This window comes from Dendrobium catenatum, unplaced genomic scaffold (assembly GCF_001605985.2).
Source record: "Dendrobium catenatum unplaced genomic scaffold, ASM160598v2 fragScaff_scaffold_1280, whole genome shotgun sequence".
In the NCBI taxonomy this organism is placed as follows: Eukaryota; Viridiplantae; Streptophyta; class Magnoliopsida; order Asparagales; family Orchidaceae; genus Dendrobium; species Dendrobium catenatum.
In genome coordinates this window covers 295,421-320,830 of record NW_021319742.1, presented here as the reverse complement: position 1 = coordinate 320,830, position 25,410 = coordinate 295,421, and the positions used below count along the sequence as shown (strand labels likewise).

The 25,410-nt window shown below is 35.4% G+C and overlaps 1 protein-coding gene across 2 annotated transcripts in view; it reads left to right on the top strand.

Moving 5' to 3' along the window:
* The first annotated feature begins 2,460 nt into the window (after positions 1-2,460).
* LOC110114404 overlaps positions 2,461-25,410 on the top strand; it is a 37,600-nt gene continuing 14,650 nt past the window's right edge. The window contains exons 1-8 of one of the 2 annotated variants that reach the window (XM_020847265.2): positions 2,461-2,637; positions 2,812-3,009; positions 3,169-3,199; positions 4,010-4,643; positions 4,884-5,009; positions 5,085-5,282; positions 14,730-14,957; positions 15,266-16,414. In XM_020847265.2, coding sequence (XP_020702924.1) covers positions 4,074-4,643; positions 4,884-5,009; positions 5,085-5,282; positions 14,730-14,957; positions 15,266-16,414 — 2,271 coding nt within the window. In that variant the 5' untranslated portion in view covers positions 2,461-2,637; positions 2,812-3,009; positions 3,169-3,199; positions 4,010-4,073. The remainder of the gene's footprint in view (positions 2,638-2,811; positions 3,010-3,168; positions 3,200-4,009; positions 4,644-4,883; positions 5,010-5,084; positions 5,283-14,729; positions 14,958-15,265; positions 16,415-25,410) is intronic. The other variant, XM_028699408.1, reaches the window with a different exon arrangement.

Here is a 25,410-nt window from a genome sequence, read left to right as displayed (position 1 = left end):
CATTACCGGCAACAACTCCTCTACAATATCGAAATTATTACATCAGCTCAACAATAAATTTTCTATGAAACACCTAGGTGAATCACACTCCTTCCTCAGCATTACCATTACTCTCCATGAAAATCAATACTTTCTTTCGCAAAAGAACTAGGCTCAATCCATTCTTCAACTTGCAAATCTCATGCAATGCAAGTCTTTAGCAAATCCAATGTATACCAAGCTTCCTTTAGAATTCTCCTATGATCCTATTCTATCTGAACCAACCTCTTATCGCAAACTCATAGGATCACTTCAATACATAACTATCACTTGTCCCGATATATCTTATTCGGTTAATTTTGTTTCTCAACATACGAACAATCCTCTTCCCTCTCATATCTTTCTTCTAAAAATACTTCTTAGGTACATTTAAGGAACTCAAAACTTTGACATACCTATCACCAAGCATGATCTTCATCTTAGCTCATTCTCGGATGCTGATTGGTGGGCGATCCGATCTCCCGGAAATCTACTTCAGATTATTGTTCATTTTTATGTAAGACTCTAATCTCTTGGATCGTCAAGAAGCAACAAACATTGGCTCGGTCATCAACCGAATCAAAATACAGTCTCTTACAGCAGCAACAACATACATAATTTGGCTACGAAGAATTCTAACTAATTTTGACATCACTAAGAACAAACTTACTGATCTATACTGCGACAACACATCTGCCATCTCTCTCGCAAACAACCCTATTTTTCATGCGCGGACCAAGTATATTGAAATAGTTCATCGCTTTATCTGAGATCACATTCATCAAAATAACATCAAGCTACTTCCAATAAGCAATGTCGATCAAATTGCAGACATATTTACAAAGCCTTTGTCTACACCAAGATTTCAAAAGCTTCGCTCCAATCTGATTGTCATCAACCGAATCCATCAGCTTGCGGGAGAGTATCAGGGCACAAATAATAATTAGTCTTTATTCATTACACATGTAGCCCATCAGGCAGGTTTTTGCTACGTATTATTTTATTACACATGTATCTCCTTATTGTATTCTCTATATATACATATGTACACCACAGTTTCAGACATTAAGAAATACACTTTACTATTTTCCCGTTTCATTTCCTTCTTCGTTCATTCAAGAACAACAAGACTATTCTAAATCTGGTTCTCGTTCTATCGTTCTTCACAGACCAGAATGGTTGACTTCGCAAACGAACATGAGGTTTTGCTTCGTGATTAGAAGAGACACTAAAGACAGAGAAGAAGATGCTAGAGACGGAGAAGAAGATGCCAGAGACATGAAGAAATATTCTACTATAGCGAATCGCCCGATTACAAGAAATTGAGACCGGTTCGGCGGTCGGACATTCAGTTCGAGCAGTTCATCACCAGTTCTCTACGAAACCGGTCATAACTTGAACCGTAACTGGTAGGTCCAGTCCTATTTTAAAAGCCTTGCTTAGAACACCAACATCCAAAAACCTAGGGGTTGTTTGGCAATGAGTAGGATTTAGTAAATCCTGTAAATTTGAATTTAGTATATCATTAGTGCGTTCAAAGCCTATTAACTCGATCCTTGGCAAGATAAATGTTAAATCCTATTAAATTTTATAAAATTATTTAGCAATATACTCCACAACTTACGATGGTTAGTTCATTAAGACTCAAATTTAATTTATATGTATTTTTTAATTTACATTTTAAATATAAGTTACTTATTAATTAGAAGCAGATTTCATTATTAATAAATTTAATTACTTATTTAAGTATAATTAAATAACTTTTTTTACTTAGTATGCTATTAATTATCTAATTAAATATTTACGGATTCTATCACTAATTAATTAAATTAATAAATCATTAACTAATCATTTAATTATTGCATTCCTTGGGCCAGTCTAGGGTATGTTTTTTTCCTTTACGTCTTCGTTTCGGCTTTCTCGTCGTGTCCAACAGAATTTTGAACGGGTCACTAAAAGCTTCGTCGCCTCCTTCAAAAGAGTTAGATTGGAAGTCACAAAGATAGACGACGATGGGAGCTCTCTTAAGGGGTTGTTTGGTAGCACCCAAGATTTTATTTAAGTAGGATTTAATAAATCCTATAAATCTAGATTTGCGAAATCCTAAGGGGATTAAATTCTAAAAATTGTTTGACAACATTTATGATAAATCCTATGTAAGTGTTTGACTATTTACTTCAGGATTTAAGACGGTTAAAAAATTTGATATGCATTTTTTGAATAATTAAAGCATTTAAGGTGGTTAAAAGATTTAAGTATGTTAATTATTATTTATAATATTTTATAATAATTATTTTTATTTATAATCATATTTAATCCTATTAATTATTTAAAAATAAATAAGTATTTAACTAATAATGTACTTAATTATTTAATTAATTTTACTTAATTATTAATATTTGAAATTATATCAATTTATCCAATAAGTCAGAGGAGTCTAGGTTTTGCCTTTCCATCTTTATTTATTTCGGCTTTGTTCCTTCGCGGGAGTGTGGAGTTTTGCACGAGTTCTTCGTCGCTGTTCGACTTCGCTCCTTCGACGACGTTCCCTTCCTGTTGCAGCGGAAGTTACGACATTTTTTGATCGGAAGCAACAACGGGAGCTCGCTTGCTGTGAAGGTAACTTTCTCCCTTTCGCGCGCTTGTTCGGCCAAATCCCGTAAATCCGCCGAACCAAAGGATTTCGTAAATCCGGGATTTACCACAAAAGAGGGAATTTTCCGTCAACCGCGTCTTTGATTTACCGTGAGATTTGGTTTTGCATTAAGATGCCCATTTTTTTCTATTTGGCAGGATTTACTGTAAATCCTGCTGCAAATCCAATACCAAACAGCCCCGAGAACTTCCCCAAACCCAAAGCCCTCGTCTAAGTACTGAGGAAGAAGCGCAGTGAGCTTACTGGAAAGGCATCGACTTGACCAGCGGTGTGAAGAAGAGGTGTTAATGATACTTTCAGTCGAATAGCTGAATTTTCTGGAACCGGAATTTAAGGTAAGAGAAACGTGATTTAAGATTATGTAAGATTTGAAGTTGTCATTTTTATGTTAAATCCCCTACCAAACTGTACCTTATAGTTTTTCTGTGTAAATATATGTAGTTTGTTTTTTTTAATTTTTTTTTTTCTTGTCTGTTGTTATTTCTTTGATCCAGGGAGCGTTAAAGTTGATTTCTACATTTTGAGGTACGTAACTTTTATTTATTAGATGATAGATGCGCATATTTGTTAGCTATGTTATTCTTGACACTTGGTGTTATATCTTTACTTGCGTAGCTATATAATGTTAATTGCTGCATGAATTTTCTTATTTGAAATAGACATTTTGATGACATAACTCATTTTACCTATGTGTTGCTCTGGTTAGTTTAGAGTAAATCTGGTTAGTTTAGAGTAAATCTTGCTCAGATAATCCTATGTTTTATTGATATTAACTAAAATTTGTAATTTTGCTCATAGAATATTTTTTATAACACTGGTTTTTAATAAGACATTTACATTGTGCATATTTGAGTGTGATGAAATATGATATGCATGCTTGTGGATTTTATAACATTCAAATGCATTGATTGCTAGTTTTCAAATGATTTCTTATGAACTATACTACATTATAATCATCATTGAGCTTTTTTCATATGTGCTAATTTTTTTCCAAGCAAGTTTAGACTATACAATGTTTATAATTGCTATGATATATTATTGTATTGTTAATTGTGCAATTTTTTTTTATCATATTTGTGCACTATATGTTGACATTTATGCTTTAATAGGTTGAAATTATCTTATTGAGCTTTCATAAAATACTCATTTTTTGTTGATTTTTCTCAATATGTCCTATGATGTCAGTTGCTAGAATTTCTATTAATTCATCAAAATTTCATTTGGTTAGACATTTACTTTTTTAAATGTTTAATTGGTCAATATTTCATTCTCTATATTATCTATTATTCTTGGGGAAACCCTCCTTTATATGTAATTTGATGGTTTGAACTGCAGAGCTTTCATAATTGGTCCAAATTCACTAGAAGGTCCAATCTTTGAGGGATTACCCTTGGCATTAATGGGTAGCAAGAAGAGGCAATCTAGTGCTATTCAAGAATCATATGGAGAAGAAGAAAAGCAGAATAATGATTCCAAATCTGATATGAAAATCCAAAAAGGGAATTCCAACGGGGAGAGAGGTAACTCTGCCCTGCAGGCTGCATTACAATCCTTGAAACCCATGGAAAGGAAGAAGAAGCGAAAAGGGATGGATAAAGAGAGGCACCAATTTGTAATTGAGGCAAAGGGGCCATCAGATGTAAAAAATACTAGTGAAAATGCTTCAGTAATTCAAATGCAACTGCCTTCTCCCCAAGCAAGTGTTTTTCCTGTGTTCCATATTGATGTGTTTAGGAATCTTGCTTCTTCTGATTCATTAGTTAGAGAAGCTGCTGCAGAAACATTGGTGAGAGAATTGATTGAAGTTCAAAAAGCTTTTGAGCAGCTTGGAAACAATGTAGACAACAATGTAGACAGTGAGGAGAATCCACAGCTTGAAGCTGAAAAGGATGATGGTTTGGAAGGCTGTGCTCCCTCTTTAAGATATGCTGTTCGCCGGCTCATTCGAGGAGTCTCTTCCTCACGAGAGGTAAGCATATAATGTGGATTTTGCATTTGGTTTAATTTCATTTTGATTTATTGTTTCATCTTAAGGTCTTTTCTATATTCAAAGAAAATTCTTCTTGTCTGTACAGCTTGTTCCCTTCGGCTTGCATTGCATATAGTGTAATCTCTATTCAACAACTAGTCAAAAGTAAAAAGTAGCGCATTTCCATTCATGAAAAGCTCACAATCTGTAATTTTTCTAAAGATTATTGTCTTTGTGCAGTGTGCAAGACAAGGGTTTTCCTTGGGCTTAGCAGTTGTTGTTGAGATGATTCCCGCAGTTAAACTAGTACCCGTTATGAAACTGATTATTAACTTATTGGAGGTGTCTTCTGCTATGAAGGGTTTGGTAATGTACATGCTAGCCTTTCAATTGATCAGCTACTCGTGACCCTGACCATTAATTTTTTATTTTGTACTGTAGGAAGCTAGAGACTGTTATTTAGGACACCTTTTTGCATATGGATCGCTTGCTAGATCACATCGATTAGCCACAGAGTGGATTTTTGATAAAAATACACCTGTTATGAGAGAATTTACTAGCGCTGTTATCTCTCTTGCACAGAAGAAACGTTACTTACACGAGCCAGCAGTTGCAGTGATATTGGATATGTTGGAAAAGGTATGTATCTTAATGTTGTTAGGTTTGTGATATTAAGCTATGTGGCTGTTCTAAGTATAAAATGTAATTGCTAGCCTTTTTGATGAAATTCAATTCTAAAATTCTTTTTCCGTGGGTACAGAAATCCACCATTATGAAAGTTAGTTGTCATTTATTCTAAATATTTGGTGGGGTTATTTTGTATACTTTTAAAGTGGAGTAAGGCCTTCTAAGAAGGGGGGAGTTGATCGTGTAATAGACACGTTGAACTTCTTTTGAAATTCACCAATTTAAATTCTCAAAATCACAATGTTGAAGGAAGCCATAAAGGTATAGTCAAATATATGACTATGTGTGTACAATTATGTGAGATCTAATATGCAGAATGTGGAGAAATTCATACAAATAAGTTTTCAAGTGAGAAAAACAATTTTTATGGATGTTACACTCAATAATATATGAGCAAGCACACACTTATATTTAAATGATCAAATCTTACAGGTGGCATCCGCACACTAATTTATATGTCTAAAGGGGTAAGCAAGTGAGTGAGTCATGTCTATTAAGCAAAATATGAATTGCTCACTCAACTATATTAGCTAAAGAAATTATTAAAACCACAAGCATACAAATCCAAATTATAACAAGATGATTTATAAAGGTTTATGCTGTGTGTAAGATCATATTAATCAAGTTAAAAGATCTACTCTGCATGCAAGCATAAAAGCAAGTATCACACCATCCGCCACTTTGACATTTATGTTTAAAAAATAAGCAAATATGCAAGGAAACTAAATCTAAGCTAAATAGAAAATTTGGCACGAATTTTTTTATGTGGTTTGGCCTCGAATCATCTTATATTCATTCCCAAGCTCTCCATCAACTTAGGACTACTCTATAGTCTATATAAACTTGCAACTACAAGTCCACTTTGTTACAAATTGGGAGGGGGATAAACCTTTACACCTTCATTGTAGGGAAATAGTACTCTTTAAATGATCAAAGGCAAGCACATCTTCCATGAAGCTTTACGAGAGCTCTGCCAGGATCCACTTGGCACAACCCATATAGATTACAAGATAAAAAATCAAACCAAATTCTTTTGAATTTTGAAGGCAACTTGATGAGTATCTCTTTTAATTGCAATTCAATCCACTCTAAACAAATATAAAGAAATGCAATAAAAATATAACTATCAAATACCAAGAGATTGAATGAAAAATTTACCAATGTAGAAGCCAACAATGATGGGTTTTTTGGACATTTTAATTTCTTCACTTGGAAATTTTTACAAAGATGTTACAATGACAAGCTATATCTTTCAGTCATCCAGTAGTCATTTTTTCTCAAATTTGTGGTGTATATATAGGTCTCAATGTCCCTTTAAATATCCATTTAAAACAATTTACAAAGCACTAAAAAGAAACTCCCAAAACCAGCCTCCAATGGTTTTTTTGACTTGTATTTTTTTGGTTGGATGGGAAAAGTCATCTCTTTGACATGTACACGTTGACGTGGCTTCTATATGTGCTTTTTGCAAGAGTTCTGGAGTAGCTCTTGGATGGTAGGGAATATAAATATTGCAAAGTTTTATTTTAAATCTATTATAATAAATTTAAATCAAAGCATATGATATTATTTAGAAAATAACATCTAAACAACTTTGTAAATCCAATTAATCAAAATTAAGTACAAATTCATGGATAACATTATTAGATAATTAGCATAATCAAGACCTATGTAAGCAAATTTAATGGTATATGCAACTTTTAGGATTGAATACTTTTCCAATTCACAAATTAATTAAGTTTTTATTACTCATGATATTCAAATTAAGCTCCGTTCTTAATTAAGTGATTAATAATGTAATTAACATATCAAATATAATTAAACAAATTTAATGTATGTGATTGGAATTATATATATAACAACCGCAACAACACCAAGCCATTATCCCACCACGTGAGGTTGGCTACATGAATCCTTTTTCTCCATTGTGTCATGTTAAGAGTTAAATTCTCATTTAAATCTAAAAAAGAAGGGTCATTTCTAATATTTTCTAACCAAGTCTTTTTAGGTTTACCTCTACCTTTCTTAACATAAGCTAAATCTAATACATTTACTTTCCTAACCAGGTCATCGGAAGGCCACCGTCTTATATGACCCAACCATCTAAAGCGACTCTCTAATCATATCTTCCGCTAGAGCTATTCCAACCTTTTCCCGTATATGCTCATTTCATATCCAGTCTCTAAGAGTAGAGCCACTCATCCACTGAAGCATCCTCATCTCTGCTACACTTTACTTAATATTATGATTCTCTTTTAATGGCCAACATTCTGCACGATAAAGCATTGTAGGCTCACCACCATCTTATAGAATATTTCTTAAGTTTGAGGGAGACTTTTCTATCACACAACAAGCCAGTGCATTCTTCCGCTTCAACCATCCAACTTGAATTTTGCTAATAATATTCCTATCTATTATACCATCACTCTGAACAATAGACCCAAGATATCTAAAACATGTACTCTTATTGACGGCTTGATTTCCTGAAGTCACAAAACATCCACTAGATCTATTACTACTAAAATTACACTCAATATATTCAGTTTTAGATCTACTCAAACGAAAACCTTTAGACTCCAAGGTTGACCTCTCAATAATTCAAGTTTACCTTCAACTCCCTCTTTAGTCTTATCAACAAGAAGAATATCATTAGCAAAAAACATACAACAGGGTACAACCTCCTGCAAATGTCTAATGAGAACATCCATGGCTAAAGCAAAAATGGCATAAGGTTGATCCTTGATGTATTCCAATAGAAATAGGTAAATACTTGGTCTAACCACCTTGTGTTTGAACACAAGCAACAACACTTGCATACATATTCCTAATGACTTGAGTATAAGTATTATTAACTCCATTCTTTTCTAGAACTTTCCATAACACTTCTCTTGGAACTTTATCATATGCTTTCTCTAAATCAATAAATATCATATGAATATCCTCCTTATTCTCTTTATGCTTCTCCATCAAACCTCTCAATAAATGTATAGCTTCTATAGTAGACTTACCTGTATGAATCCAAATTGATTTTGAGAAACATTAGTATCATGTCGATATCTATGCTACATAACTCTCTCACAAAGTTTCAAAGTACGACACTTTAACTTAATTCTTTTATAATTCGTTCAATCTTGTGCATCATCTTTATTCTTAAAAATAGGAATCAACACACTTATTCTCCACTCATCCGACATCTTTTTAGTCTTCATAATAATATTAAAAAGTTTAGTAAGCAAAGAAATTTCTTCATCTCCTAAGCATCTCTACACCTCTATTGGAATATCATTAGGTCCAATAACTTTTCAATGCCTTATTTTTTTTAAAGCCTCTCTAACTTCAGTTTTATTAATTGTGTCGATAAAAATAAAAATCTTTATTTTCATTTAGGATATTAAGGTCACTGAAGTCAATTATATTCTCATGATCTTCATTGAAAAGTTGAGAAAAATATCTCATCCACCTTTGTTGAATATCTTCTTCAAATAAAAGTATTTTTTTATTTTTATCCTTAATGCACTTCATTTACACTAAATTCTTACTAATATTGTTTGACTAACTTATAAATATTTCTTTTGCCTTGCTTAATATCTAATTTATTATATAAATTATTAAAAACTAAAATCTTTACGTTGGATATTGTTTTCTTAGACTCCTTATTAGCCTCTTTATATCTTTTCCAATTATCAGAGTTTTCTAAACCAATTTTTATAAAAAAATCATCTTATTTATTTTCTTGCATATTTTGATTCCGCCATCAACTATTTTTATATTAGGAGATTTTTTTCTTTGATACTCAAAGCACATTTTTTGCAACATATTTAATATCACTAGCTACTTTTTCCCACATAATATTAACTTTCTTTTGCATAGACAACATCTTATGATTTAGAATGTTACGCTAAAAAATATTTTTGTTACTATTTTTAAAAGGTCTCATCTAATTCTAAAATAATATTTTATTTTATTCTTTATGCTCTACCTCTTCATCTTAACATCCAAAACTAATAAGCGATGTTGGGTACATAAACTTTCACTCGGAATAACTTTATAATCTTTACAATCTGAATGATCTTTTTTTCTTATAAGAAAATGATGTAAACCTAAATTCTATAGCCAAGTAGGAAAACACTAGAAATACAACAGGACACTTCTTTCAATGAAACATAAACCAACTCAAACAGAAAAAAAAAACTTAATAGGAAATAGTTATAAGAAAACAATAAGGAAACTTTGCAATAGACAAACTAAAACATAAACTTTCCTCAGAAAAACCTAAAAAGGTCACCTCACATCTAGATTTGAAAATTAGAGATTGTTGCTAAAGGAAAAATCTAGCTAGAGGTTCATCACAGCAATCTTGTTCCAACACAGGTCGGCACTCTGGCAAATACCAACAAACCGGCTCAACAACACACCACTCTTTATATTTGGAGAAAAATGATACAAGTGGAAGGGAAACTGTGGAGAGTTAAAATAGATAGAAGACCAAAAGAAGAAATATGTGTAGGAAAAGAAAGCTCTCATGCTTAGGAAGAAAACCCTCCGGTTTCAATCAGATTTCAGCCAACAAAACCTCCTTTCCTGCAGTAAACAACCCCATATATAGGAGGAAAAAGGACCCAACAACCCAATAAATGAGCCACCCCAAATACCCAATAGAAGTTAACACAAAACATGGAAACAACACAAAGGAAGGGGAATGGACAACTATAGGAATTCCAAACAGCAAAAGTAAATCGCCAGCTGCATGGGAAATAGAAGGAATTCCAACTAGCAAAAGACAAACCGTAATAAGCATGGAACACCAAGCAACCAAGAGGAAGGGAATGAAATGGGCCAAGCCCATTAAGGAAATTTCAACCCAAAAATAAATGTCTACTAAGCCAATAAATAAACAAGAGAACAAGATCAAAAATGGAAAACAAAGGAGAGAAATTACCAAATAGCACCAAACCCAAGCAGGATCACTGGTTTTTTCATCATAGGGCTCATAAAAAGAAACATAGACAAAAAATTATATGAAGTCCAAAACATAAATAAAATAAAAATATAAAATGATAATCCTTGACTGCATCAATTCTCCTATGGCGGAAGAGTCTCATCTCCTGATGAGAACGCCTCAGTAACACGCTGAAAGATTGAAAGTAATCAATCTGAGTTTTACTTTATCCATTCTTATAAGTGATTAGATGTTCATCTATTTTCTTAAACAAGATATTAGCAATTGCAAAATTATAAGCTATAGAAAAAACTAATATGGTCTTACCATATATATTAGTAACTTTAAACCCATAACCACCATGAATGTTTTTAAAATCATCTTTCTACCAACATTATCCTTCAAGAGGTATCTTTTGAATTAACTTGTCAAAGCATTTCAAAATTTTAATTTTGAATACATATCTACATATACTTGAGGAGCATCAACATCAAGCCTTTATCCCACTATATGGGGCAGCTACATGAACTCCTTTTCTCCATTGTGCCCTATTAAAATTTTGAACACATATTCAAACCTACTTGAAGAACATAAACACTTATAATATTAATAATCATAGTATCAACAACAATCTTTACGGTTATAATTCTATCTCTAATTATATTAATTTTTACAACATTTTTCTTCAAACTCTTATTTATAATCACAACTACACCATTTTTAGTACAACTCTTACCATAATATCATAATGTAAATCCTAAACTATCAATCTCCTTAGCTTTCTTTCCAACCCATTTACTTTTCTGAATGCATTGAATATTTATCTTCCTATGAATCATAATATTTATTAATTCCATTAATTTTCCTTTAAGGGAACTTATATTTTAAGATCCTATCCTAATTACCGTTTCATGGGCTAGCTTCTTTACACACATCCGTCCATGATGTGGGAACCCTTGCCTATTTAACATTGCAACCGAACATCGAGCCGTGGCCCTTGCACACTTCTCCTTGCATTTAGGCCATATAGAGCATTGCTTTCAGGAAATGCTTTAGCATTAATACAATGTATTAAAGTCTTAATGTCATGATTATTTGACAAGTTTTACGCTGACTGTTGACTACCTAACACAACCGTTCACTTTTTTCATCTAGGACTTGGGTCCTTACAACAATAGTTTTTTGAAAATAACATCGTCTATATCTTATTATAACAACAACAACGACAACATCAAGCCTTTGTCCCACTACGTGGGGTCGGCTACATGAATCCTTTTTCGTCATTATGTCCTTTTAAAAGTCAAATTCTCATTTAAATCTAATAAAAAAAGATCATTTCTAATATTTTCTATCCAAGCCTTTTTATGTTTACCTCTACTTTTCTTAACATAAGTCAAATCTAATACCTCAACTTTCCTAATCGGGTCATCAGTAGGCCTCCGCTTAATGTGGCCAAACCATCTAATAAGACGACTCTCTCTAATCTTATCTTCCACTGGAGCTACTCTAACCTTTTCATGTATATGCTCATTTCGTATCCTATCTCTAAGGGTAAAGCCACTTATCCACCTCAGCATCCTCATCTCTGTAACGCTTAACTTAGTATTATGCTTCTCTTTTAATGGCCAACATTCGACACCATAAAGCATTGCAGGTCTCACCACCATCTTATAGAATTTTCCCTTAAGTTTGAGGGGGACTTTTCTATCGTACAACAAGCCTGATGCATTCCTCCATTTCAATCAACCAACTTGAATTCTACTGATAATATCCACGTCTATTTCACCATCACTATGAACATTAGATCCAAGATATCTAAAACGTGTACTCTTATTAATAACTTGATTGACCAAAGTCACAATCTCTTCACTAGGTCTATTGCTACTAAATTACACTCCATATATTCAGTTTTAGATCTAGTCAAGTGAAAACCTTTAGACTCTATGGTTGACATCCATAATTCAAGTTTACCTTCAACTCGCTCTCTAGTCTTATCAACAAGAAGAATATCATCAACAAAAAGCATACACCAAGGTACATCCTCTTGCAAATGTCTAGTGAGAACATCCATAATTAAAGTAAAAAGGTATGTACTTAAGGCTGATCCTTGATGTAATCCAACCGAGATATGAAAATACTTGATCAAACCTCATTGTGTTTGAACACAAGTAATTGCTCCTGCATACATATCTTTAATCATTTGAATATAAGCGTTATTAACTCCTTTCTTTTAAAGAACTCTCCATAGCACTTCTCTTGGAACTTTATCATTTGCTTTCTCTAAATCAATAAATATCATATGTAGAACCTCCTTATTCTTTCTATATTTCTCCATCAAACTTCTCAATAAATGCATGTCATTAGTATCACGTTGAAACCAATGCTCCATAACTCGCTCCCATAGTTTTAAAATATGACACATTAACTTAATTTCTCTATAATTCGCACACTTTTGTGCATCACCTTTATTCTTAAAAAGAGGAATTAACACACTCATTCTCCACTGATCTGACATCTTTTTAGTCTTCAAAATAGTATTAAAAAGTTTAGTAAATTAAGAAGGTCATTCATCTCCTAAGCATTTCCATATCTCTATTGGAATATCATCAGGTTCAATAGCTTTTTCACACTTCATTTTCTTTGATACCATCAACAACAATAATTAAAGCTATAATTCTATATGTAATTCTGTTAATTTTTATAACATTATCCTTCAAACTCTTATCTATAATCACACTACACCATTTCTAGTACGACTCCTATCAGAATATCATAGTTTATAACATAAAAAAAATTAAAAAAAAAGTTTATATCGTAACTTATCAATCTCCTTAGTCTTCTCTCCAACCCATTTAGTTTCCTGAATGCACATAATATTTATCTTCCTATTGATCATAATATCTATAATATCTATAATATCTTATTATAGAAAGAGAGTAATTTAAATTGAAATCTAATTTCATCTTCTAATCCAAATTTGAATATAGGTTTTTATCTATTTTAAATTAAAAACTAGGATTATTCAAATGGATGATATTTACTCAATTGTAATAAAAATTGACCTCATAAAATAAATACAATAAAAACCCAAGTCTAAATTGAGTTAGATTGAGATTTTATCTATTTTTTATTTAAATTAGGTAAACATCTTGATTTATGATAATACTAATTTTAAATTTATATTAGTTAATATTATTAGAGTTAAATTTGGGTTAGAGGATATTGTTAATTTCCAATTTAAATTAGATGATATGATTCCAATTCAAGACTACGACTGCATGTGACTATTAATTAATTCCTGAAGGATTTTTGTCTTGGCGTAATGCTGCTATTGTTCTTATGATTTTTAAAATTGTAAATTAAGGGAAGGCTTTATGATTATAAATATGGACTCTAAGGCATGTAAAAATTATTATACTTATTCTACTTAGATTTTACTATACATTTTGCTTGAGTGTTGGCTGGATGTGATTCTTTCTAACCTAGTGCAATGGGATGTTCCAAAATTGTGCATCTTAATCATAGATCTGTGTTAGGAAATTATGATGTCATGCATCAACAAGCATTTGACCCTTGTGGTTTTTTAAGGGTTATATGTTGCTGGAGTTGTGGGAGGATTATCCCGCATTTGCATAAATGTGAATATTCTGTCACATTTTGCATGTATTGATGCTGTTTGTAGGACATATCTGATGTTTGATTGAGGAAATATGGGATTTAATTTTTCTATAGAGTATGTCTACTAACGGATCTGAAAGTGCATCTGGGATTAACTATGCATATATGCACACGTATAACTGACCTTATATAATGATCTTTTTGGTAAAACATTTCAAAACTTTTCTGTTTCTTAGATTTTGCAGCTTAGGTGCCAATATCTTTTCGTGCTTTTAAAACTTTATTAGTGTTTGCATATTATTTCTCCGGTCATTTAATTCCTAGCGAATGCACCCATTTTTATGTTGGATTTTGTAATAGCTTGCGGCAATCATTTATATAACAATTGGTGTTGATTTGTATTTGTGTTATAAGACTTGTTGGATTACAAATGGAGTTAATTTTTGTTGCTTCTTATTGATGTCATATATCTTCTAAATGTCAAGTTATATATCTGATTTCTTTCCATTATGTATCCTTGAGATGAATTTAAATGCTTGAATTTCACTGGCCTCTAGCAACTATTGCTTGGCCCATAATATGACCGTATAGCTCTTCTATGGAAATGGTTTCTCGTTACATAAGCTTTTTTCAAACCGGCTGATCTTATATTTCACTTAGTTCTGTTTTCCTTGTAGTTTCATTGCATTCAAGTTGGTCATGCCAGTTTGCTGCAACTAATGCAGGAAGCTGGTTAAAACTGACAAGCTGTATATGAAGTTTTTCTTCTATCTTTTTGTTTTTGTTGTTAAAATTAGGTGAAAGAATTGTTTTGGCTGATGGCGTATATTCTTGTTTCGCAGCTACCTGTTGAAGCTATTAAGAGTCACGTTCTTATAGCTCCTGGCATGCAAGAATGGTTTCTAAAAGCTGCTGAAACTGGAAATCCTGATGCCCTGTTTCTTGCATTGAAGTTACAAGAAAGAGTTTCAATGGACAGAGAAACTTTTGGCGAGCTTCTTCCACACCCCCTTAATGCTGAAAATTTCTTTTCTCGAGACAATCTGCAACTTCTCGAAAAGTGTTTCAAGGTAGTTTTTTCAAGAACATAGTTGTTTAGTTTTTTCCATACTGATCTAATTTTTAAAAATCGTTTCTTTAACATATATACATATAAACACGTGCATGCATACGCACTTTATTTTGCATTTTTTATGCAATGACATCCCTCATCCTTTTCGTTGATATTTTTGGTATGATTAACTTGATCTTTATTCTTAAATGTAAACCTATTTTCTTACTGTGTAATGTGATAATAAGTTTATAGATTTACTTATTTTTCCTTGTCCATGTGATGTGATCTTATGTTCGCGCTATGTATTTTTTTCTTCTTACTCAGGAATCAACCTTTTGTCTGCCACGTGTACACAGTATTTGGCATTTTGTTATAAATATTCTTATACCGGATGCTAAATCTCAAATTGATGTAGAACATTGTAGTATGAAAAATAAGAAGAGCCGAAAATGTTGTTCATCTGAAGATATCATAAAAAACATTAGGTGTTTCTGTGAAGTGGTTATCGAAGGAATTCTTCTTCAGTCATCTCATGATCGGAAGCATTTGGCACTAAACATTCTTCAGCTTCTCCTCCCACGTCTACCAGCATCTTGCATTAATAGTGTCCTCTCTCACAAGCTTGTTCACTGTTTAATGGACATACTTTCAACCAAAAGTTCATGGTTGTACAATGCTGCTCAGCTTTTCATGAATGAACTAATTTGCTGGGCTAACATTGAGGATGATAGGCGTGCAACAATAATTGTGTGCCTGCAAAAGTACAGTAATGGAAGGTTTGATTGCATCACAAGGACGGATATTGTTAAGAAGTTGGTCTCAAAATTTAGAACTTCCAAAAGTTGTTTGCATTTTGTTCATAATTTGATGAACTTGTTTGTAGATGAAGCAGGCATTACAGATGAACCATCTGATCAAAGTCATACAACTGATGAAAATTCAGAAGTGGGATCAACAGAGGATAAAGGCTCTCCAGGAGCATCAGGAAACATGGATTCTCTCAAGATTTGGATCATTAATACGATGCCTCATGTTTTGAAAAATCTTAAAGTTGGTATGAAACTGGGCATTTCAGCACAAACTGAATCAGGTAACTTTTTGGAGGAGAAACTTAAAGTTCAGACAGAGATAGTAAAGTTTCTTGCAGTTCAGGGCTTATTTTCTGCATCTTTGGGCACTGAAGTTACATCATTTGAGTTGCAAGAGAAGTTTAAGTGGCCAAAAGTAGCCAGTTCCAGTTCTTTATGCACGATGTGCATTGAGGAGCTTCAATTATTGTTGGAAGATGCCCAAAAAGAGGAATTGGGTGGTTCTGTGAATAATCTTGAGCTGAGTGACCTTGGTTCGTACTTCATGTGTTTCCTTAAGACTTTATGCAGCATCCCTTCAGTTTCACTTTATAGAACTCTTAGTAATGAAGACAAGAGAGCATTCAATAGATTGCAAGCAGCTGAATCACGGCTTTACCGAAAGGTATTATTCTCTGTTCCAGTCTGTATCATATAGATAAAATACTGAAAATTTTATTAGATGGCCTAAAATTTTAACCTGTGAAAAAATTGATTCATGACTTTGCTCGACACCTAAGTTTAATGTGCATAATTATGTTTATTTCATGCAACACATCGGTTTAATGAACCGGATTGTTAATTTAATGATTTATTTTTGTTTTCTATCTTATGCTTTGTTTATGTGATTTATATGATTCTACATTTGGATAAATTCTTACATCTTGAAACAATATCATTTAGACAAATTCTGTACGTTTGGTTTCATTGTAAGGAATCTATTTTTTGTATGATGGTTCTTTGAGGGGTTCAATTCTGACATTTTGCATATTTTGAAATTTAATTGAACTTTATGTTGTTAGTTAGGTTACGATGTGATGTAGACAAAGGGGGGGGGGGGTCAACTCATGTCAAAAATAAATCAATTTTTGCCTCCCTCGAGTTTTCAAGCTCAATAAAATTTGAGCTGGAATTTAGCTTATTTATGAGATGATTTTTAGTTCATTTATTGAACTAAGAGTTAGCTCATTATTAGCTAGGTTTTAGTTCATTTATTATCGTATTTATGTAGCTTTTTATTTATTGTCTTATCTTAAATTAAAGTTGTCTCTTGGGATTCCAAAATGGCTTTTGGAATCCCAAGATTTGTTTTGTTTTCCCATGCCTTGGCTCCTTGGCTTCCACGGGTGGCTGATTTCCGTGCATTGTCTCCTTGTTTCCAACGGTGGCTGTTGGTTTTCCGAGCTAGGGGGTTTTCCCGTAGCTTTGGCGCCTTGGTTCCGTGCGGCCTCCTTGGCTCCCGCGGCTGCTCCTTCGGTTCTTGGGCTTGGACTGTTTTTCCATGAGAAGCATTTGGGTTTTAATGTTTGTGATGTTTAGAATTCCTATGTGAATTCATTGTTAGTGTCATTTTGTATTCCCCTTTCATAACTATAAATATGAGGGGCTTGTTATGTTTTAAAATAGTTGAATGTTATGTGATTTTTGGAAATGTAAACCTGCGGGTTTCATGGAAAAGCTTGCGAGCTTTGTCCGTCTTCTTTCTCATCCCCTCCGGAAATCTTGCGAGCTCTTTCCAACCTTTCGTCTCGGCTTCTAATCTCTTTCATCTCTCCGCAAGTTTCACTCCACCTGTATCCCTCTTCTCTAAGTAAAGCAACTTTAGGGTGTCTTTGGTTTATGAGTCAAAGTTTGTAAGTCGTCGTAATTTTGCGTGTTTTGTAATTTATTCTTTTTAGCTTTATTGTAAGAGTTTGTTCTTCCTTTTGTTCTTCCTCTTCTTCTTCGTCATTTCGTGATTTAGTGGGTCGTTTCGGTATTCTCTTTTGTGTGGACGAGGGTATAGGCTCCCTATATTTCTTGCCCCCACCACGATGTGATTTGACATTTGAGATACAAGTGTTAAATTGAGGCTTTTGATAATTTATTTTGAAGGTGCTTAACGATTTCTTAGATGGAAATTTATTAATGTGCCTTATTATAATTTTTTTTCAAAGTGCTTTATGATTTCTTAGATGGAATTTATTAATTTGTATTTACTTCCTTGAGGATGATTCTCGAGTAATTTGTTTTGGTGATTTTTGCTGATAAATGATGCGAGAATCCTTCTGCTCTGTTCTCATGAATTGATTTGGTTTCCTATAGGGAAATGAGCTTGCCTTCCGTTATTCTTTTTCCTAATTTTCTTTCTATTTTTTTTTTCTGTTTTCGGGCATTCTGATATTCTCCTGGCATGCGGCGGTCAAATTCCTTTCTAATTTTTTTGTTTAGTCATTGGTGCAGTGTTTTTGTATGCTGCTATTCGATGGGTCCATCTGGTTCTAAACCAGGGCCGGCAACTTGTCTATGCCAGGCAAACCAGGATGCCGCCAGCCCCTTTGTGGGGCCCATGAATTAAAACAATTTTCAAATAGGAGGGGGAGGTTTAGTAGCAAAATTAATTTAAGGAGGGCTTTTTAGTAATTATGCATTAATTTTGTATTCTCTAAATAAGGGGAAAGAGTTAGGGTTAGGGTTATGTTGATATTTGTTGCATTTAGGAGCTTTCTAGGTTTTTCTTGGGCTCTAGCCGCCGGCTAGAGATTGGGAGAGCCAGATCTTTCTCCCAAATTGAAGATCCATTATATCTTGCTTGTTTTCTTTCACTTTTCATATAATATTGAGTTTTCCTATTGATTTTCCAATGGATTTCTTTAATTTCCTTATTGTTCTTGTTGAAATAACTAATTTCAGCTACTAGTTCTTCAATTTTTTTACTGGTTTCCTTTCAAATTGGTATCAGAACACTTTCTTGGGCGAAAAAACAAATCTTCTTTTTTGTATTTGCAATTGGAACCTATATCCAATTAATGACAGCAAAGAAGATGGATGTGTTGTAGGGCGAGATAGAATAATTCAAGTCCGGGGTAGAGGAAAAATATTCCGGGGTAGAGGGAAGACTTTCGGCCATCGATAACCACTTTGGGAACTTTGAAGAGATGATGAAAAAGATGCTTGCGATGTAATCGAAAGCATCACCGATGTTTCCTAAGGTGGAACCATAAGGAAAGGAGATTTAGGAGGACAACGAGGAATTAGATTGTTTTCCATCGATGACCGCCACGTGGAGCCTCATTGGTGGGTGGATTGGGTTATTCTGAAGGGAGGATAGCAAGGAGGAGGGAAGCTGACCCTTTTGGGAGATTACCCGGGCATGGGGGAAGGTGGAATGGAAAAGGACATGATTGGGGGGAGCCATGGGGTCAAAAACCAACCAAGGGAGGAAGGAAGGGTATCAAACCACCACTACACTAGGGGAATTAATGAGAAATCAATGGGGTACGGATACGAGGGAAAGGAAGCTAAAAATGCCGGCCTTTGAAGTGGAAGTTGTTCAGGGATGGTGTACCGAGTGGAATGTTACTTCGCCATCAATGGGTTGACTGAAGGGGAGAAACTTATGGCGGCAGGTCTATGTTTGTAAGGGAAAGCCCTTGCCTAGTTTCAATGGAGTGATATTGGAACATTTCCTAGCCATCTGGAAAGGGGACCTCCACGAGCAGTTCTTTGTTCTAACTCAGGAAGGGACAATTATGAAGTACCGAGAGAAATTTGAACCATTTTCAGGGAGATTGTAGGGAATCTCTAAGGAAGGATTCAAGGGGAATTTCATGAATGGGTTTAGGGAGGACATATGACCAGAACTCATGGTATTGAGGCCTAGGAGATTAAGAGAGATGACAGAACTGGCTATGAGGGTGGAGGAAAAATGAAAGAGGGAGAAAGCCATCAAAAGTAACGACATGGGAGGGGCCTAACAGAGTACCCCTACAACCCTAGCTCCTAGAACCCAAACAATATCCTTTTAGAGAGAAGCTATGAGGGAGGAGCGGTGGAGTTTTCTCGAGGGTACAAGTGTAAGGATTAAACTCCTCAGGTTCTTAGTGTCTTTAATAATGAGGAAGCTGAAGAGGGAGGTGGGAGTAAGACATCGGAGGAGGAAAAAATGGTGCATTTAGACATGACTGAGGTCTCATTGAACTCAGTGGTGGGGTTCACTCCGAATCACACTATGAAGGTGAAAGGAGAAATAACAAACAATGAAGTAGTTGTGCTGATAGACATTGGGGCCACCTACAATTTCATCTCCAACCAGGATGTAGACCTATTAGGGCTAAAACTGGTGGATACAGGAGGCTATGGGGTGATGATAGTAACCTGAAAGATGGAGATAGGTGGAGGGGTATATAGGAGAGTGGTCTTGACCATACAAGAAATCCAGTTGAGGGAGAAGTTTCTCCCATTAGAGCTGGGGAGCATTGATGTCATCCTTGCGATGAGATTGTAATTGCTCTGATACCAATTGAAATTACTAACAAGAGGGGGGGATGAATTGTGAAAAACTTTTTTTTCAATAAAAAGTAACCCTAAACAGGAGTTCTAATCTTTTTTTTTTTTATTTTTGAAATTTGACAACAAAAACTTAAACAAATTTTCTTCCACAAATTTCACCACGCAATAATTATGAAAAAAAAATTAAGTGCAAGTAAAAGTAAATGACGATAAGGAAAAAACACACCAAGGATTTTTATAATGGTTCGGTCAAAATATGACCTACGTCCACTCCCCGGAGTCATCCGCTCTGAGATTTTCACTACCAAATATAGTTCTCCTTTTGCCCCCCTCGGCAAGGCGGAGAAGCCTTTACAAACCTCCCTTTCACCAACCCGGCGTGGCGGAGTGCCAAACTCTGTTTTCGCCCTCCTGGCGACGGCAGAGAACCTTCTCGTTTTTCTCCCTCCTGGAGAAGGCAGGGAACCTCGAGGTCACGGATGTAGACGAGCCTTTCCCTTGGAGATCCTCCCTCAAATTCTTCTAGGGCCACAGGAGTAGCAAGATGCAGCAAGTTCGGAGCAACCGTGTGATCTCCCTCAAACCTCTTCTCCCTCACAACGCTCACCTTCTCCTTCCTCTCTCAACCCTAAAGAACTTCTCCAGAGCTCTCTCCCTTGGAATCCCTCTCTAACCACGTTCTTCCTCTCTGTAAATCTTACTGAAAAAGGACGAGATTAACACCTAAAACGGGCTCCAAAATCCCTCTGATTTCAAAAGTAGTCGTTACTGTTTGTACAGTACGATTCAACATCGTACAGTATGATCTTCATAAACAGACTTCGTCCTCGTACGAAGATGTACGAACAGTTAAAAAACAATTCGTACTGTACGATATATTATCGTACGGTACGATCCACAAAATACTATTCATACAGGACGATGGTCTGGACGACCAGATGTCGTCTCTGTTCATCGTATGGTACGATTACTATCGTATAGTACGATGAGACAAAAACCAAGAGATCGTCCAGGACGATATCCGGGACGATCAAACCTCGTCTCTGTTCATCGTATGGTACGATCCAGTTCGTACAGTACGATGTTCAAAATATAATTAGGCTTGGATTACGTGCACTAATCACAGGTTAATTTAAGTATTTAAAATAAATCGTACAATACGAAAAGGTTCGTACAGACGAACGGCGCAAAATCACTTACTTAAACTAAACTACGGCTAGGGTTTTGGATCTGAACATATCGTACAGTACGAATATCTTCGTACAGTACGATATATTCACAGAATCGTCCACATAGCTCGGATCGTACGGTACGAATTAAAATCGTACAGTACGATCTTCAGAGAAGAAATTCTATTACATTTTGCATTTAAAAACAAACTCTCCCCCTGTGTGTGTGCATGGTTGCTCTTACTCTTATGCATTTTGAGGCCAGACTCAAGAAAATAAAAATACAATAAATAGAAAAATACAATATCTGACTCATACTCCTAATTTACCCGTTCTTAAGTCTTCCTTTCGTCCTGAGTCACTTGTGATCTTCCTGAAATGTTAGTACTCAAGGACAATAACAAATAAAATAATATCCAATGAAAAGTTGTTTCAAAACAATCATTATTTGACATCATCAAAAAGTCAAACTCGGGGTCATGGGTTGCAACAGAGATGAATGCAGTTCTTGGGGGACACCAAGGTGAATTGGGTGATGCTGACTATGGAGCTGATGGTTGAAGGGAGGAGGTTGGTGATTAAGGGAGATGCAGGCTTCTCCAAAGTCATGGTGTCACTAAAACCCTAGTAAGAGTCATACAAGAGGGAGTAGGATTTTTGGTGGAGCTATATAGCTTGGAGGGGATCAATTAGAAGGAAGGAGGGGACATCCCTCTTTTAGTATAGCCAGTTATGCAGTAGTTTCATAAGGTTTTTCAGCCACCTCAGGGATTGTCGCCATAGAGGGGATAGGAGCATGCCATAACGTTGAGGAAGGGGTATCACCGATCAGTGTCAGTCATCACCGATACCCCTAGATCTAGAAGGATGAAATAGCTGATCCGGGAGATGTTGGAAGCTAGGATCATCAGGCCGAGCATCAACCCTTTTTCTAGCCCAGTTCTATTAGTGAAAAAAAGGATGGAGTTGGCATTTTTTGTGTGGAATATTGGGCCCTAAATAAGGAGACTATGTTAGAAAAGTTTCTTATTCCAGTGATAGATGAATTTTGTGGATCAATAATATTCACAGAGGACCTGAAATCCAGATTCCACCAGATTCGAATGAGAGAGGAAAATGTCCTGAAGATAGCTTTCAAGACATATGAGGGATACTATGAGTTCTTGGTGATGCCATTTGGTCTCACCAATGGCCCTACTATCTTCTAGTCCCTTATAAATAAGGTATTTCGACCTTACCTCAGGAAGTTTGTTCTAGTTTTCTTTGATGACATTCTGGTGTATAGCAAATCCAATGAGGAACATTTGGAGCTTCTTAGGGCGGTCTTGGAGGTGTTACAGGTGCATCGGCCGAGGGCCAATTTGAAAAAGTGTTGTTTTGTACAAGCGAGTGTAGAGTACTTGGGGCACGTGGTATCACAGGAAGGGGTGGCCGATGATAAGGCCAAGATCGAGGAAATGATGAAGTGGCCTCTACCTAGTAACCTGAGGGATCTAAGGGATTTCCTAGGATTGACAAGGTATTATAGAAGGTTCGTGAGAGGATACAACACTATTGCTTGACCTATGATAGAGCATTTGAAGAAAGACAACTTCTTATGGGAGAGATATCTACTCAAACCTTTGAGAGATTGAAGGCTGCCATGGCCATAGTTCTGGTCCATGCACTACTCGATTTCAGCCATATATTTGTGGTGGAGAGAGGCCTCAAGATATGGGTTGAGGGTAATACTCATGCAAATTCACAGACTCATAGACTTTTTAGCCAAATGTTGACAGCCAGAGCTTGGCTAAAGTCAGTCTAAAGAGGGGGTTGATGACTATTATATTGGCTATTCAGAAGTGGTGTGTATACTTGTTGGGTCGACATTTCATCGGTAGGACAGACCATAGGAGCTTGAAGTACTTACTAAAACTGAGGATGATGACTGAGGAGCATCAGATGTGGTTCTCCAAATTGTTGGGATATAATTTTGAAATCCACTATCGACCAGGGCTAGAAAACAAGGCGGCATATGCATTGTCTAGTGTGGGCTCCAAAAATTCGGCCCCGACCTTCGCCCGCTTTTACTTTTTTATTTGAGGGGAGTTTTAACAGATTAAGTTCCGAGGTAAATTTTGAGAAGGTAGATGGGTTTGTAGATAAGACACTACCTAGAGATTTTACCCTCATTTTGTGAGGACTTTATGATTTGAGTTCTGGTTTCCTATAGGCGCAAGCCCCTATAGTTAATTACTCCTCTCAATCATGAGCGAGAACTTTCGATTAAGGCTAGTCGTCAATCAGATACATCGTATCCGTAGATACGTGGTATTCGACATATTGTAGCGGCATGGGCGTTAAGGATTGGAAGTTTAAAGGGTTGGAAGATTTAATATTTAAAATATAAATTTCACCATCTTGCACTTGAAGTGTATGGTAGGGGAATGGATGATGGACCCGATCAAGATCCTATGGTTCCGTCGTCCCGGGCCATCGTGGTCCCTGGTCTACTTAGTCAGAGGAGGTAGTCGACCCAACCTGACAGAAGGATTCTTGTCGGCAACCATGGGTTGCTTCGTCCAAGGAGATCTTGTAGACCTGGAGTGGGAATTTGCCTAAGGGGATAAATTTGAATCCACCTTAGCTAACAGAGGCCTTTTTGTCCTATCGATCATATCCTATTGATTCATATCTTAAGGATTTGATGCTACTAAGGAGCGTATTAGCTTTAACCATAACCGATATTTCATGGTGCTATTTGACGGCAAAACCACTCGGCTCAGAGGACCCCGTGTCATAACCGTTTATCCTGCGATGCCATTTGGCGGCAAAATTGTCAGTTAGAGAACACGCACCACGTCTTTATTGACAGGAGATTATTTGAGAATAGATCCTAGTGATATTTTCGATTAAGCATTAGCTCTTTGTGAGTTGAAATAGATTTAAATTTGTCAACCTCGGCAAACTGTTGTGGAGGGTGGATGGATTTTGCTTTTAAGTGGTTGATGCTTGGATTTTCAATTTTAAATATTTGGATTCAGATGATTTTTGGATTTTTGTGTGTATTTGGGTAGAACTTTGAATATTAGAATCATCCGTCCGGTTGAGATCTGTATTCAACACGATCATCATCGGGGTGTTTGGGATTATTTCTATTTGAAAATATTTGCATTTTATGGATGAACCTTATCGACCCTATCAACTTGCCGATAGGGGATTGGGTTTCATATGCTTTATGCCTTTGTTAGTGAATTTTCTTGTTATAGGATTTGAAGGCCTGATATGAATGTATTAAAATAAATATACTGGTCCCCATAACCATATACTTGTTTGATGGTTCGAACCCTGTCGACTCCTATTGATTCGCATAAAAGGATTAGGTTCAAACTTGAATTCACTTATTGACCCGTGCAACATCTCTAGACATCACATGTACCAATAACACACTCGCAAGGTCCCATGCGGGTCGTAATTGTATTTACCACTTTAGTCTACCTATGTGCATACATATTACAGTGCATGTGCGGGTGTATTTTGAACATTTGGTGGATGTACTATAATATCCCACAAAAGAACATGCCTTTCGTAGACCTGTATTTGGAGTAGCAAGTGTACTTTCTGCTTGTAGTTGTGAACTTAGATTAGGGCTGTCAATTCGGGTTACCGGGTCGGGTTCGGGTCGAACCCGAACTGACCCGAAGTTAAACAGGTCGACCTGAACCCGACCCGTTTAACTATACGGGTCCAATAGCAGAACCCGGACCCGACCCGGGTTAATCACGGGTCGGGTTGACCCGACCCGCCAACCCGAAATTTTTTGGGAAAAAAATGTTAAGCAGAAAAAATTGCAGAAATTATATGACTATTGACTAATAAAAAAAAACAAAAAAATAATAAATGAATACAGTTTGAATACAACATACAAGATACAATGATACATTACAATTTTTAAATTTCTATAATACAAGATACATTACAA